At 43.0% G+C, this 17,409-nt stretch overlaps 1 protein-coding gene across 2 annotated transcripts in view; it reads right to left on the bottom strand.

The window, feature by feature from the left end:
• LOC135388686 (ras-specific guanine nucleotide-releasing factor 2-like) overlaps positions 1-17,409 on the bottom strand; it is a 457,533-nt gene that overhangs the window by 37,809 nt on the left and 402,315 nt on the right. For both annotated transcript variants that reach the window (XM_064618396.1, XM_064618397.1), the window contains exons 10-12: positions 13,934-14,044; positions 2,405-2,522; positions 1,086-1,246 (exon numbers count right to left, since the gene is read on the bottom strand). In XM_064618396.1, the coding sequence (XP_064474466.1) occupies positions 1,086-1,246; positions 2,405-2,522; positions 13,934-14,044 (390 nt within the window). The remainder of the gene's footprint in view (positions 1-1,085; positions 1,247-2,404; positions 2,523-13,933; positions 14,045-17,409) is intronic.

The raw sequence follows: 17,409 nt of genomic DNA, 5'->3' as shown, positions 1-17,409 counted from the left end.
TATCAGGTCCGGGTAAGTTGTGACTCACATTTCATTGCCTTGTTCCCACTTTTGACAGCTTGAGGGCTCAGGTCATTGGGCATTCATTACCAGCTCTGCTCTGTTGCGTTTTGCATGTTCGCGGCAGCAAGTCGACACGTAAAAGTTACACTGCCGAGTTTAAGTCGACGGTTGGGGATTGGTCGAAGCTTATTGGAAATGGAGCAGCTGCACGACTTTCGACATTGTCGGTGGACCATCCTGGTGCTTCCGCTTTATGCAGCGACACGACCTACGCCTGCGTCGCCAGACCACTGTTTGCGATGACCTGGCGCAGCACTTCCACAGTGATGACGTGGAGTCAGACTTGGAAGATTTTCAGCTAGGTATTTCCTCTGTTCTGGCGGTGCTTCTAGCTTGTTTAATAAATCTGCTCACGTAAATTCACTTTGCATAGTTGTCTCATTGTTTTTTCAACGCTAAGCGGCCGCGTGTTATACGCCGGTGCGTGTTGTACGTGGTATTTTAATTCTTAGATCGGAATTTTTAGTAGGTGCGCGTTATCAGCCGAAAATTACGTACTTCATTTGGTAATGAATAAATAAAAAGGTCTGTATCTTTGGGCATTATGCCAACAACAACGGATAGATGGATGATTATGAATGGGCAAATTCGCCACACGATGTGCGGCCCGCTACCCCAAGACACGATGGACGGAATAAGATGTGTCCTGATGATGAGACAATGAACGACGCTGAAGTGAGTGGTCGACACGCCAAACACGTTTAAATGCTGCAGCTACATAGGTTCAGTGCCATTGCAACTTCTTTCTTCTCTACTTGCCTCTCCGTAGCTGTTACAGGCAGATTCACACGACTGTCGACGTTGGTGGGCTCCATAAAACTATCGATTGAAAAGTCTGTCTTTTATGCACTACTTTAAAACGAGCATGCCTTTCTCGAACGCTCTCCTAACGGCTTATGAGAGAAACAAAATGTATCGAAAATATTAAACGCGATACAGGAGAGTGGAGAGAGAGCATTGGCTTCCTTCTCTATCGTGTGTTGTGGTCAGGGGAGTGCCGGTATAGGGGAGGTACACAATACCTCAACTAGGTGCAGTTTCCCGGCCGAAGTTCGGTTGCAGAGCAGCATGTGGTTCGTAAAGAGATAGCACTGGCGCACCACTTCTTTTTCTCCTTTCAGATTGGCAATCCGAGAGCGCTGAGACTTGGCCTTCTCTGATCCCATCACATGGATCACGCTGCCTACGCCCGTCCCACACACACAAAAAACAATGGATCAGTTGTGTACGAGCTGTGTAATGAATAATGATAGACGTCTGTCAGAAGACACAAAAGGTAGTTTGTACCACATTGAAAAGACGTAAACTACAGGGCGGCAGGTTACTGCGGAGCAACACGAGCATCAGAAAGTAACAACGCAATGTTCTGTAGGTCACTCAAACGCTGCTGCACATAAAGGATATTAGAATAATAAAAGCAAACAAAAAAAGATATATTTTTGTGATATGCCTGTATCAGTTATATGTTAAACAAAACAACAACAACAACAACAACAACAAAAAGATATCATTTCATGCGTCCCTGAGTCCTTTATTTGAGCCAAAACAATTTCCAGCGTTATGTCTGCTCGCTAAGAAAGACATATTGCTCGGTTGCTTCTCCTGCGTACACTGTAGCAATGCAGAAAAAGCACGCTTTACAGGAAACCACAAGGACCGGACGCAGGATTTTTCTGACATCAACCTCTGTTTGCTGGATGCACTCTGCTATTAGAGAATCCACTTGATCTGGAAGAAACTTTAAGCGAGAGGCTTTCGGGCGAAAGTGAGATAGCGGATTGGGAGACAATCCTGGTTGAGAAGCATTCTTTTTTTCTGTATCATGAAACGAGTACGTACGTTGGAATTCGTTTTTTCTCTTTCTTTTTCTTAATAAACATATCCCCCACATCGCCGAAGTTTGCTAACCAAATGAGCCAAAGCCGACACTGCGCCATTCTGGAGCGCAGGAAAAACAGTCCACTCATTTCATGTCAGAGGCCCACGTGCTTTGGAACCGGAAAGCTCCTCATTAATTAATTAGTTACATATCTCTTCGATAGAGTGTCCGCCTCGCCGTATCACACAACTGTAAAAACGCTATTTAAAGGTTATATAGGTTAAAAAGGTTATAGTTTTTCAACGCCAAGTATACACCAACACGCTTGCATATTACTCTTATAGTCATCGTAAACTTCTATATCTTATCGCGAGCGACAACTCCTAGCCATGGACGCACAAGATGAAGCGAACACAAGGGCTTAGAAATAAAACTGCTGTACAAACTTCTCCGATTTTTTTGTTGCTTATTCTGGACCTCACTTCACGCGTGAAAGGTACACCGTTTATAAATGCATGTTACCTTGCCGGACGAACACTTGGTTAACGTCAAGCAGAATATCGCAGCCCCCTATGATCATTCTTTCTATGGCCAAGTTCTTCCGGATGTTTTCGGTTTCGCTCACTTCGTCGTGCATTTGCTGTGGGGAAATAGAAAGAACACCAATTAGGACGTTACCGCACTTTGAAATAAGCACTGTTCTTGGAGCTGCCTTGTGTATATCTGAGGACAATTACCTCTTACAACTTCTATGCACGATTTTACATCCCATAAGAGAAAAGTTTTTTTTCCTCCGTACGTGTAGGACTTTATACTGAAACTGTCGCTATTTTTAACACCGAATCAACAAAGTTAAAAAATATCGCTATGCTGTAAATATTATAGAATTAGAATAACGTGAAAGGTATAAAAACACGGTAAAAAAAGAGATTACAACGTATTTGTAATGAAACCAAGCAACACTCCCGCATGCTGAACAGTGAACAAGACATAGGAAAGGTGGTAATTACCTCAGCACACGACGTTTGCATCTTTAACGTTAGACTTAAGATGACAGATGGGTGTCGCTCAAGGACACTTAGGACTCTTGATGGCAGGTAAAATGACATTTATTTGCAACTTGAGAAACACGATAAAACACTCACTTTGCAGTAATCTTGCAAGATACACAGGAGCGGTCTCATATTACATGACAAACAATTGAAGTACAGAGAAAGGACTTTCAACAAGTCTTGCGCTTCGTAACACATTGTTACATTATTTCTGCTTCTCCAAGGGTCAGAAGTAGCGTTCATCAATTAACGAAATGCAAAATTTGTCACTGCGTATCGGAAACATGTTTATACAGCGACATTCTTGAATGGAATAATATGGTCGGCAATATTTAGATGCAACTGTATTATACGATTTACATAAATAGTCATACATAATAGTTACATAGTTATAGCACGCTTGGAGTATATAGATAGATGATGATATCTGTTCCCTTAAGATTTCCCCGCCATGTACAGAGGCTAAACTATTCTGTAACTCACATGTGGGTTTTAAAGCACCGTGTCATATTGCTTTTATACAGCAATTTATTCCGTTATTTGGAAGGGAATTTTCTCCCCCGAGAACGGACCTACCTTTGTGCATAATATGTCATTGTCTTTCCTAACAGGCTCGACTGGGAACGTTGACTATAGCGATAACGAATTAAACAAATAGCGCAGTGTGTTTTCTAATCCGTTCTGCACGCGGAGAAAAATAGTCTCTTGAGAAACGGTGTAACGCCAGCACCAGAGACAAGAGGAGGGATTTGCAAACCTCCACTGTAAGTCTTCGCTCCTGAAAAGTTTGGATAGACGATGTTGGCGTAAAGTTCCTGCATACTGTCAACCCTCGGTTTATAAATGGTTGTCGTTCGTTAAAAATCCTTCATAAATTGAGGGATTCATAAATTGAGTATTGGAATGAGGACGGGGAAGTGCCTTGTCCCAGAGGGTGTCGTTTAAAAAGGTAAGGTATAAATCGAGGGTTCACCGTATGTAAACTACTACTTTTACCAGCTTCTACAGTTGCCTACGTCCGGATCTATTCTGAAATCATTGTTTTAATTCTGTCACGCAATGCAGTGTGCATTATTATGCACTCTTAAAAAAAGGGTGTACTTTAACTCCTTTTTTTGCCACATATATAACACCCTTTTGGAGAGTACAATTACGCTCAAAAGGGTGTCTCCTCACTCCCTCAAGGGAGTAGCATAACACCTTTCTCCCTACTGGAGAGTAATATTACTCCCCGGCAGGGAGAAGGTGTTATGCTATTCCCTTGAGGGAGTGAGGAGACACTCTTTTGAGCGTAATTGTACTCTCCAAAAGGGTGTTATATATGTGGCAAGGAAAGGAGTTAAAGTACACCCTTTTTTTTAAGAGTGTGCTTATTCGTTAACGCATTCCTTTTCCCAAGAAGAGTTACTGTGTGCGCGGAAAAAAAAAGCAAAAAAGATGATAGAAGCTGCTTGATATTAATCTCCGCAAGGACCACAGGGTTGTACAGAGGGACAGGTGCTTTTTGCCTTCCACAATCAACAATTGATTAATTTATCAATAATATAATCTGGTAACAACTTCTCGTAATGAGTGACATGACTAAAGAAACAGTAAAACCAAATATGCGTTATAGTTGTGGTACCACTACACAGTATGCGTTATAGTGGTACTAATAAGACACGTGCTTTCCTTTGGCGACAAAGCAGTCACATATAAATTTGGCAGGTGAAGGTTTAACTATTCGTAAATACGTAGCATGACTAACAAACCAATTTTCACCAATAAATAAATATGGCTGAATATAAGAACGAACATGTTATTACGAACGAGCGATATACATAACTAAAAGTAAATAAATAAATAAGAACAAACGATTACACAGCACACACAGTGCATGTCAAGTAAATGTCAAATAAATACCAAATAAATCTTCAGTATTAAAAATATATACACGTACAACGGTCAAATCTATAACTAATCGAATAAATCTCTCTCGCTACGCGCATATTTTTCCAGCGCCAATTGCCCCCCCCCCCCTTTTTTTTTTCGGCGCGCAATTATACCGGTGCCCGAGGAACACGCTTGTAACGCAAATGGAACAGCTGGAACAGCTAGTCGGCACCAGTTAGACCTACATTTTTTCTTTCTACTTCTATTCTATTCGATGCTGTAACGCAAATGGAGACATTACTCCGACTTCAACCGTGACTCAAGTCTGAGTTGACGATACTTTGAGCAATCGGATTATGCCCTATAAGGTTGGCCGTTCCTGTAATGCAGGGGCAACGACGGTTTAATGAGGTTGTGCTCAACCTAGATGGAATTACGTGCGAGCTACTAACCTAATTTTGTCGTGCGTGACTGTTTTTCTTTTATCCATGGCGCCAACGATACGTGCTTTTAGCCGTTGTTGTTCGTTTTGTTGATGTGCGCATTTGGGGGCGCTCTTTAAGTAATCCAGATGGGGGCAAGCTCGGTGATATGCGGTGGCTACTTCGTACTATATACTTCGGAGTGCTGTGCGATTCGATGGATTGTATCTTTCTGTCGCTACTAATATACAGGGTGTTTCACGAAATATGAGCTAAAGATTAAAAATGGAATGGTTCATTGCACACCAAAAAGACGAACTGCATAGTGTTACAAGCGGTGTGAGGATACTCAAACTATTTTTCGTTTTCTAATTAGTTGGTGAAATTAATTAGGCAGTTTTTAATAATAAAGATTAGAGCCGCAATGTCAATGAGAAAGTTGCAGCGGGCGATACAACGACACGAAACCCCTTGATTGCAACTTTGTACCTCTAACGGATCCTTTTTTTTCCCGGCTTCAAAAACTAATTTTCGGGTTTGCAAAAAAAAAAAAAAAAAAAGAAGAAAGTTGACGCGGGATCTCTCACAGACGCGCCAGGAGCCAATTGTCAAGCCAAAATGTCAAACTGTCAATGAGAACTGTGACTAGTTTTCGTTCAATAACAGGATGCTCGAGAGCGCGCTGTGATCCGTCACTCCTCGCGCGTGTCCGCCAGGTCCCGCGTCGATTTTTTGCAAACCCAAAAGTTAGTATTTGGAGCCGAAAAAAAAAAAAAAAGAGAGAGAGAGATTCGTTAGAGGTACAAAGTTGCAATAAACGGGTTTCGTATCGTTGTATCGCCCGCTACAACTTTCTCATTGGCATTTTGGCTCTAATCTTTAAAATTAAAAAAACTAATGAATTTCACTAATTAACTAATTAATTACAAAACAAAAATACTTTGAGTATCCTCACACCACTGGTAACACTATGGAGTCCGTCTTTTTGGTGTGCGATGAACCATTCTATTTTGAACTATGGCTCATTTTTCGTGAAACACACTGCATATACGCCGTGTGTCTCAGTTAAATAATTCGCGAACCGGTGCACCAATCGAAGAACTTTCTTTTTTACAAGTATCTGTCCGATACTTGTCCGTGCGCACAGTGTGAATGAGTGGGAGGCGCTCATTATTTAAATAAAAGTTCAAATGAGTTTCGTAAAAAAACATAACTGCTAAAGCAGGGCGCCGTCGGCATTGAAATGGGTACTACCCCTTTTGGGACCTTCAGTGGACACTTTGGACTTTTAGAGAAAAATCTGCCACCAAAGCGGGTCATTTGTTGCAGTAATTAATTGGTTTCGGTTTACATATTTCTGTCGCTGCTGGTCGCGGGGAAGCTCAAAAGGACGCTCTTCCACTCCCATGTCCACCAATGAATTACGTCCTCACACCAATGGATTACGTTTTACATACCCTGCTTTAGAAGTTATGTTTTTTTTTTCACGAAACTCCTTTGAGTTTTTATTTAAATAATGAGCGTCTCCTACTCATTCACAAGGTGCGCAGGTTGTAGGTAGTATCGGACAGATACTTGTAAAACAGAAATTTCATCTATTGGTGCACGGGTTCGCGAATTATTTAGCCCGGGGATTTAGCTGAGACACCCTGTATAAACAAACTGATCTTACCCACAAAAACATGGTTTTCCTGTTCCTCTCTGAGCGAGGGAATCTCTGGCTTCCAGCTTCCCTGTTCGTTCCGAGCAACATCGTTCTCTCCACTGATTTGTTGAAAACGAGAGCTGTACGCCTATTTGTGACACTTTCGCAGTTATGTTAATTGCCATAAAAAGGCGTACGCCCCACACTTTAGACAAATCAGGAGCGATAATGGTATCATTCTATGCAATGGTTGACCACCAACATAGCCGGGATTACGTGGACGTGACAGAAACGGGTCGAGTTAGTGTAGGTGATTGATGCAGTAAGCTGGCTTTGCTCCAGGAACGCTGGCCGGAACCAGCAGGGGTTGCATCTTGGTAAAAACAAAAACAAAAAAAAATCAGAAGAAAAGCGATGTGTTAAGCATCTACCCTGTGTAATTAAGCGTCATGTTATGCATGCCTGTTATGGGGAATGCGACATAACCAGTTTGTAGCGTACATCTTGGTTATGTCTGTTCGTGCTGCTCTTAATGCAATTCACTTGCGTTGCATTTGAAATGAACACTTGCTCTCCTCTGTAATGCCCACGGGCCCTGAGGATATGTAGATCTATAAATAAATAAACGCCGAGATAATTTCGTAGTCTTCATTTGGCTTTACGACGAGACGACGTTGGTCAATGTTATCACAGGTATGTATTTGTAGTGGATACGCATTTTACGATTTGTCTCGTTAAGTGTTGTTTCTATACAACCGCCGGAAGAAAAAAAAAAATATAATGCCGGAGATACCCGGATTCAAAATCATATGGTACGCTGTTAAAACAGAACTTCACCACATAGCACGCTCCTAACCAACCATCATACTGAATGATATCATTCTGTGTCATGATTTGTTCAAAACAGGGGGAGGCGCCTATCTGGGATAAGATAATCTGTCCCAGATTGGCGCCTCCCTCCTGTTTTGAACAAATCATGACACAGAATGATATCATTCGGTATGATGGTTGGTTAGGAGCGTGCTATGAGGTGAAGTTCTGTTTTAACAGTGTACATTGGGCGGTTGCTACAACGCCTACATTATGTGGAAAGGGACACCACTGCGGACAAATAGGAGCCTCGGATTTATTATCTGGAGCTGTAAGTATGTTGAAAATTCTGAACACTATTCGAGTTACTTCATTCTGATGCACAGGGTTGGCCAAAATACACTCTTAAAAATGAACTTCACCGCATAGCGTGCTCCTAGCCAACCATCATCTCGAATGATATCGTTATCTACTCTCATTTGTTGAAAACGGGAGGCGTACGCCTTTTTTGTGACAATTATGAACAGCATAAGTGTCACAAAAAAGGCGTACGCCTCCCGTTTTCACCAAATCATGACAGATAACGATATCATTCGAGATGATGGTTCACTCTTAAAAATGAACTTCACCGCATAGCACGCTGCTAGCCAACCATAATCTCGAATGATATCGTTATGTGACGTGATTTGTTGAAAACAGGAGGAGTACGCCTTTTTTGTGACAATTATGAACAGCATAAGTGTCACAAAAAGGCGGACGCCTCCCGTTTTCAACAAATCAGGTCACATAACGATATCATTCGAGATTATAGTTGGCTAGGAGCGTGCTATGCGGTGAAGTTCATTTTTACGAGTGTTGGCTAGGAGCGTGCTATGCGGTGAAGTTCATTTCTAAGAGTGTAGAGTAGCTTCTTGAGCTTCGTAAAATAAAGTAAAGAAAAGGAAAGCTGGCACGGCAGACGCCGCAACTTTCGTCAATCGTGTATGCATTGCTAAAAGGATCACGTGAAAATTTTTCAGCTTCCTGACCTGTTCCAGTGCATTACAAAAAATGATAAGTTGATAAGTAAATTTTAAAAATATGGATAAATTTAATTCTGCACCCGACCAATTCTGCAACTAAAAAAAGCGCTCGTTCGTATACATTGTCAATATACCCTATATTCCACCATCTTCTTGAACCGAGGCAATCTTCGGGGCTTTGCAATTAACTCAGGAAGGCATATTTACTAAAAGTGGTACAACAAAACTGCATATTACGCTTGAAAGGTGTTAAAAAATGCAAATTAAATCGTAACAAGGGTTTGGCTGCTACGAAATTACGCAAGTGCACGTACAAACAAGGCATAGCATGCGATACAGGGCATTGGGAATGTTATAAGAGGGCAGCAGTTCTTTTTTTTTTTACAGTTTTTCACAAATAATTTTAGCACATAATACGTCTTTCAATGTATAGCTCGGCTTCCAAACGTACTTTATTAATCGTTTTATCTTCATTACAAACTCCGTTCTTTTTTCTTAGCGAAAGAGTGATGTTCATTCAGAAAGATGTTACCCAGGAAAGAAAGCGCTGTGCAACGACAAGGGACAAAATGAGTTTCTATCACTATTTTAGATTGGCATTATCCCAGAAGAGGATTTCGAAATATTTATGTGGTCAGACCGCTGCTAGATATGAGGGCATTCCTCTCTGATTGCCACATAAAAAGCTCAAGACCTCAGACATGAAATTGTATTAATACAAACAAAAACAAAAACAAACAAAAAAGAGAGAAAGAGGAAGAGTTTCTATGTTGTCAGCAAAGCATGCAGATGACAGAAAAAGAGAAACTTGAACGGGAGCTCCTGGCATAAATGTGTGTTTGAAAACAGAAGTAGCAATAACACAATTACAAGAGGCAAAAATGAATACGTCAACGGAAATATAGAATTTCGAGAGAGTGCTGCGAAGTTTCTTTTTACAAAAAATAATCCGGAATGGATAATAAAACGCTCCTTCGTATAAAGCCTGTGCTCGGGACCAGAAGAGTCGACGTGGAAACGAAACTGTGCCTGTCAGTGTCCGAAGCTCATGTTTCTCAAAATATGGACTCTTCCTGTCGCCTGCAGTTTCATATAAAAAAAAAAAAAAAAAATGGAATGTAAGTAATAAGATATTTGATTCGAATGGTTTGGTGAAAAAAAGAGTAAGCTAGAGGTCGACTCGTGTTCAGAATGTTCAACATACGATCAGTCGTCTTTTTATTGCGAAGGTGGCTGTCCGTAATCTATGCAAACTGAATTGCACCCTATGGGTTGTACGGGGGCTATACACATACGGTTAAATGCATAGGTAACTACATCACTATTCTTCGATTTAACACGTCACGTTGTGTGAAGAAACTGTGCGGATGTATACTATGTGCAGACGTATCACAGCACAAAAGTACGCCATAGGCACCAGACGCGTCCTAAAGAGTGCGAAAAGCGAGTGTAAGTTATGTGCGCAAGTGTAGAAGAATTGCTATGCGGCTAAATGTTGACTGGAGAAGAAAAGTTAAGGTATACATATACAGGGTGCTTCACGAGAGGACGGTCACTCAATTCCTAACAAACAAACAACTTTATTTTTAAGATGGTGAATGGGGAGTTCCATCGCTAGGGGCGATACTCTACCCCATTGCTGATGGTGATGTGGGGAATGAAATAATGAGCCCCTTCGCAATAAGGTTCGAAGTCCTATGGTGTCCAAAAATAAAAGAGCTTCGAAGGCGTTGGTGGTCTGGATTTGGCCAGGGACCAAGCCTACCAAGCTGTTCCTCCATGATGATGAAGTAGTTTTATAATTTTTTGAAGTAAAACCTATTTTTTTTAGGAATTAAGTGACATCCTCTCGTCGAACACCCTGTATATAACGCGGGCTACACCTATATACATATATTGCAATCTGAGGTGATAGTCAAAAGATTGATTATTGTACGCAGAAAATATGTGCACGCCACAGAGGCTGTCCCAAATAACACGCACCAGGATTAAAACAAAAGACGGAACGCCTACAAATGAAACCCGCATTACAGACCACTAAATATCGTTAGCAGTCGTGCATTCTAGTCCCCAGTAGGTTTTGTCATTGTGCCTAATTAATTAATTGGATATGACTAATTAGGTATCTTTTCAGATATTGGGTCAAGGGCGGAGGTGTCAAGCTCTGAAGACGCTCGACAAACTTTTCAATTGACACATCGGCCGTTAAGCCGATGCTTTACAGTTAGCTAATCGATCGTGTCTAATTAATTAATTAGGCGCAATAAAAAATACTGATTGCAAATAATTAATATAGTTAAAAGTACTATGAAAATGAAAATACTGATTACAGATTACTGACACTGCGTAATTATCCTTAATAATTAGGCACAATGAAAGTACTAATTGATTGATTCCATTCATGAAGAGCGTTCTGTCTTCTTCAAAATCTTGATGCATTTTAGCTGTGACACCGTGGTACCATGTACCCTCTCGTTTCACGTGTACCGCCATGTTAACGTTTGTTCCTTACGCGACATCGCTTGCTTAAGTAAGCCTCGTGAGACTTACTTTCTACATACGCCCAGTAAGCAGCACATCACTTGCGTAAAAGAAATGCTGCTTTGAAGTGTCTGGACAACGGTGTGGAAGGAGCTAATTTCACAGTTTGGCACCTTACAACTGAACTGCTTTATGTCGTGGTACTTTGTGTGGTACCTTAGTACACTTCACATATTAGCTCAGTGCCTGTGATGTGCATGGCATCTCTTTTAGTCCTTGTTCACGCTTTATCTTGATGAAGTCATCCCTTTTAAGTTCTTCAATGACATGGGGTGACCACTCTGGCTGACCTCGACAGGAAGTTAATCGTAGTAGTCGTGATACATGAGTGTATTAAGATCACAAGAAATACTATCTTCGCAAAAACGCCTTCAAAGTATGCGCAAGAGCGAGCACAAGTGCGGCGATAGAAATAAGATAATTCCAACACTTTCTACATTGATGAAGCCAACATGTGGGATAACACACGAGCTATTGCCACTTTATTGTTAATTGAATCTGAGTTTAGTAAAAATCAGCGATTTAGCAATTTAATTTAATTTAATATGAAAGTAATTTAATGCAATGCAAGATCATCACACAGATTACGTGGCCGCTTCAATGCAGAAAGTGTTACGTACAGTACTTCACACTACACAGGATTGATTGATTGAAAACTACACGAGTATTCACAACACTCCACTGATTGACCAGAAGTTATAAAAATACGTAAGTGTTGCTAAAGTAAACAACGTCATTAACCGCTTCAGCGACTCTATTCGATAATTCTACAGTCATACATGATAGAAAATATTCAGGTGGTAATGGATCTACACTTAGTTTCGTGCCATTTTAGGCATGCATCTAGTCTATTCTCGTGTCGTTCAGTGGAGTGCTGTGGTTTTCACTGGACATCATTATCAGTAGAATGCCCTAGTTACACGAAAGCTGTTCTATGTGCTTTACATACAACCATACTTGTACGTACCTTGAGTACGTACTTAAAAAGAGTATTTAAAAACTTTTTCCGGTATTTTGGTACTCTACTCAACACTTCTTGCGACAAGTATTTTTTACACATTTAAAATACTTTTTTCGGTATTTCCTACTCAGTACACAAAATACTTTCCTTCCTCGTCAAGCACACTTCCCGCTGTGTCCAGATTTTCAGGTCACTGGAACTTAACACTCTTTTCTCTTTCTGTTTTCGGGAATTCGGGAATCCTCGTGTACAATAGTCTGGTCCCACACCGGGCCTTGTTGTCAATAACCAACTTTGTCAGAAAACGCTTCCTATTCATATTGCAAAGTGAATCCTCAGGGGATTAGGTACAAGAGAAATCCCGGCATTTATTTCCTTGGTCACCAAAGCAATAAACACGCGCCAGAGGTTGAAAGACCCGAGCTGACATATATGAGGGATTACGAAGCTTTGGGTCAGAACATATCAACAAAGTTTACTTGGGTTCATCAAAGTTCACCAAACATTACTTGACACCAAGACGTTGCAAATGAAAGCCATGATTAAGCATGACAGATGAAGTTTATTCCTTTCATTTGTACGGCCAAGTTCAGAATACGCGTTTCATTTACTGCTAATACTAAAGTAGTTTAAAGGGCATCTTAAATACTTCTTACAGCATTTAGTACTCTACTCAAATTACTTTCACTTTTGAGTATTTTGTACTCTATTTTAAATACTTCTGACGTGGAGTACTTAGTATCTTATTGTAAAATACTTTTGCGCTGTATTTTGTACATGTCTGCATACAACCACTTTAAAGTTGAACGAAGGGTCTATATAGGCCCTGTGCTGATAACAGTTTTCGAGCAGCAGAAATTGAGCTTGAGAGAGATGCACACACGAAGCATTTAACATTCCTCGACCAGCCTCAACACCCTTACTCCAGACACATATTTTAATTTTCATTTTATCGCTTCTTCCTCCCATTCGTATTATTCCGGTTTATTTCCCGAAGGCCATCTTTGTCCTCATGCTCAGTGTCTTCAAGGTTGAACGTTCCCACTATCGAACTTTTCCGGCGATATTATGAAGTTAGTTCAACTGCGCATTTCTGTTATTAATTTCATATGCGCGATGCGAGGGCAATGAAGCGCGTTCCGAATTTCTAGGCTGAATTTCCTTCCGCTTTCCCCTCCCCTCTTTTTATCCTCTTTTCCCACGCCCCATGACCGCGACGTCAGAAGTTTGACCAATCACGACAACCAGCATCTGATTTCTGTTTTCATAAGGAGCGACCGCGTGGAGTGGCGTCCGCTACCGGTGTCGCAGGTTCGGGGTGGCGTTGGATGCTCGTAGCGATGTGCCCCCCCCCCCCCCGTTATTTTTGTTTTGGTTGTGGTCCAATTTTTCATCACTTTTTAAGGGTTTTGAGAAACCTCCAATTAACAGGGCACATTATTTGTTACACGGTCACCACGTATGACTTGGACTTCAGGAATCGTACCTGGGACTTTAAACGTAAAAATAAAAGACTGACATCGTGTAACTAGGGCATTGCACATCAATGCGCGAGTATCATCGTCGAGCTCCGTACTTCTCCGCCGCTGTTTGAGGCAGCCCACCAATGACTGGGCGAGTTTCATTTGTCTCATCAGCCAATGTGTATGCTTACAGGTTGTACGGAGTTCGTGTCCGATACTGCGCTTTACATGGGAGGAGGGGGTACACAGAGGCGGAGACGTACGCGAGAGAGCTCCTCCAGTTTAGCTCTGGCGGTCTCCAGGCTTCTGCGTTCGACGTGGTTGTGCGGTGTGTGCGCCAAGAGCTCGTGCAGGGTGATGATGTAGCGGGGAACCTAAAAAAGAAGACACACAATCAGGCGATAGCGTCGCAAAGACGTCAAAATGCGCAGTACATTGAGGGTATTGTAAAATATATCCACGGCATTCAGGGATGTATACGAGTACTTAGCCAAGCAGCACAACAGCTTGACCCAATATTGGCAATACCGACCCAGTATCGGTATATTGGGCCGAGATGTTGTGCTGCTTGGGAAGTAGCTCTCTGTACCTTCCACAATAAAAGGTTTTAGCGAGTCGTACGCCATCGCTTTGCGTACGCATAAGATAGCGCTTTCGCCATTGCGCATGCGCAATGGTAGCGTACGCAATGACGGTGCGAGAGCGTGTACCCTATTTTTCAGTGATGACGTCCGGACGCCAAACTTTATTTGGGATCATCTCTGCATTCCGGAGAATCCTGGCTAGTATCGGCTACTCCTTGGTCCTTGGTCCTCAGCGTTTCATCCCTTAACGGGTTGCTTTGTGGGTTGCTTTGTAGTTCATTACATGAGGTAAGCACTGTACTGTGAACCACAATATTTAAGAAAAAATGTGTACGTGTCGTACTTGGCGAGATACAAATCCTTCAAAGCACGCACGCGTCAAGCTTTGACGTCAAAGGAGCACGAGGTTTCATCCAATGTATCGCCCCATAGAAGAAAGCGTGCTGGTCGAACGCAATGCATCCTGGACAGGTCTTGGTCACACGTCACAGCGGACGTCTATGCACACGAGACCTCAAAGATGGCCCCGCCAGTGATCGGCGGCCTAATCGTCTGTAAACATCGCATTTTTGTGTTTCTGTACGACGTTTTGGACGTATTTCAACCACGGTGACTATTTTTTTCCGATAATCTCAAACGCGCAGTTTTGTATATAAGGCCTCGTAGTGTTGAAGACTTCCTAAGATGGGATGACGACCCTGCGTTAAGAAACGCTGAGCCGATGCGGTATACTTAAACTGAGGGGAGATGGGCTACCATGTCGCGGAAGAAGCACCGCATAGTTTAGGCTGACAAAATACATACGTTCATCTCTTGGCTTTATGCCGACGGGAATATGTCGGCAAGCGCTAAAATGACATGTGCACAAAGTCATACGACCTGAATATGACGTTTTCTATGACGTGTGACCAGGACAAGGTGGCTGTTTTGCAAAAGGCACCCGCTTGAGGGTAGTTACAAAAATAGCGGATTTATGTCACCACTCTGCAGAGGAGCCAGAGCCATGGCAACGCTGCCTAGAAACAAAGCCTTATGGCTTAAAAGACGTGACGTAACAATTTAGATCCCGCCAATCACGACCGTGCTTCGGCAGCCGTAACAATGGAGACGAGCCGTCATCAGCTGCATAGGCAGCCACCGGTAGCCGCAGAAAGCCTGTGCTTGCAATTGTCTGTCACGATTGGTGACCGACACCACGACTTCATATGTCCACGACACTGACGTTCTATGCTGACGTTGGCTATGACCATTCTCATTGGTACTCGTAGGCACCGTAAGGTCAGCATAGGTGGGCATTTTCCTGCGACCTCACTCATCCCCACCTCACGAAGGACATACTTTATTGGCCTCACTCACCCTCACCAAATTTCCCTCAGCAGTAATGAAACCTCAGTCTCCCTCACTCTCACATTCCATTTTAAATTTTGCCCTCACAAACCCCACCTCAGGGCAGCGGGATCCCGAGAGGCCCCACCATCCTCATCCTCACATGCCTTCACCTCGTGAGGGCCCTCATCCTCACGTGTCCTTACCTCATGAGGGCCCTCATGTCCTCACGGCACCTCACGTACTTTCGCCTAATGAGGACCCACATGGCCTCACGAGTCCTCATCCTCACGTGCCCTCACCCCCACATTCCATTTTAAATTTTGCCCTCACAAACCTCGTTTGTGAGGACACGCTCTAGTTCGAGCCGAACTAGAACGTGAGGGGACGCTCATAGCCTCCCGTACCTTCTCCTCATGAGGACCCTCATGGCCTCACGACCCGTCATCCTCACGAGCCCTCGCCACGTGAATACCCTCATGGCATGATGTGTCTTCAAGTCACTAGAGGCACAAGAGCCTCAAAAAGAACTTTCCGTCATGTTCAGATAAGACGTCGGCGTTGAACTAGTGCGCCGGTAGTTGGTACTACTGATACTGCGCGGCATTAAACTGTTTATAGGGTTTCGCGCTGTGCTTGGATAAATTTGGCAACAGTTGTTAATACGAACAACGCTACCAACCAAACGCCAACGCTAACGTTAAACCTCGCTGTGACAGCTATCACAGTGAGGTTTAACGTTAGCGTTTGGCATCAGCAAAGAGGAGCCCGGACCCATCACCGCATAAGTGAGGCCCCTCATGAAAGGCCTCACGGCCTCATCTGTAAGGTTCCCCATGAAAGGCCTCACGGCCCCATCCGTGAGGTTCCCCACGAAAGGCGCCTCACGGCCTTATCCGTGAGGTTCCTCAAAAAGGGACTTACGGCCTCATCCGTGAGGCTCCTCACGGAATACGTTGTACCCTCACGTATTCATGGCCTCACGACGACTGGCTTCATGAGGGCCCTCACAGTGGGCCTCATGAGGGACAATGCCTCACGACTATCCTCGTGAGGAACATTCAACGTGGTCTGGACTCACTCACCCTCACCTCATCGTCATGAGGTGAGGGTGAGGCGTCTTCATGAGGGTCCTCATGAGTGAGGACTCCCAGCTATGAAGGTCAGTGAATACATTTCGGCCTCGCAAGTCTTGCGTTTGAGCTTTAGACGACCGCACTGCGACTCTTGCGTCGAGACCGTTCGCGGAAAGAGCTTGTGGGTGGGAACCCGGTATGGCTAAAATGTGTTTTTGCTCCGCCACTGAAACTACATTGAAGTGGCACCAGTGTGAATTCCATTTAATCCACGACACTGGCCTCAAGCATTGTCTTTGCATAATTCAATTCTGAGACCTGGGAAAATAAATGACGTGAGAGAAACCTTGGCTTCCCAGTCTCAAGGCTTCTTAGCTTTTATGGGGCATTATGCGGCTATAATCCACCTTTTCACACCTCGACCTGTAATTCAGGATTCATTTCATAAACATTTTTATTAGGTTTATTTTCTCTTGTTCTTTTTTTGTGTATTGCGCACTTCGAATAAACTATAGCCCGACCAATTCACATACGTTTGACAATTTGAAATCGAACGCGCTGTATCAACGTCACCTATGACTAAAGAAGGCCTCCACGTCTCCCTGCTTCGCTACGTTGTCATATAGGGTCGCGTCGTCGTCTGGTTCAGTCAATTATACGCTGACGACTTTAAAGACGAAACAATCTGACCACGAATGGATGCCTACACGGCTGAGTGTTCGTTGCCAGGACTGCGGCCGCTAAACGCTTGAC

This window comes from Ornithodoros turicata, chromosome 3 (genome assembly GCF_037126465.1).
Source record: "Ornithodoros turicata isolate Travis chromosome 3, ASM3712646v1, whole genome shotgun sequence".
Taxonomy (NCBI): Eukaryota; Metazoa; Arthropoda; class Arachnida; order Ixodida; family Argasidae; genus Ornithodoros; species Ornithodoros turicata.
The sequence above is the reverse complement of the archived record's forward strand: the minus strand, read 5'-3'. Positions and strand labels throughout refer to the sequence as shown.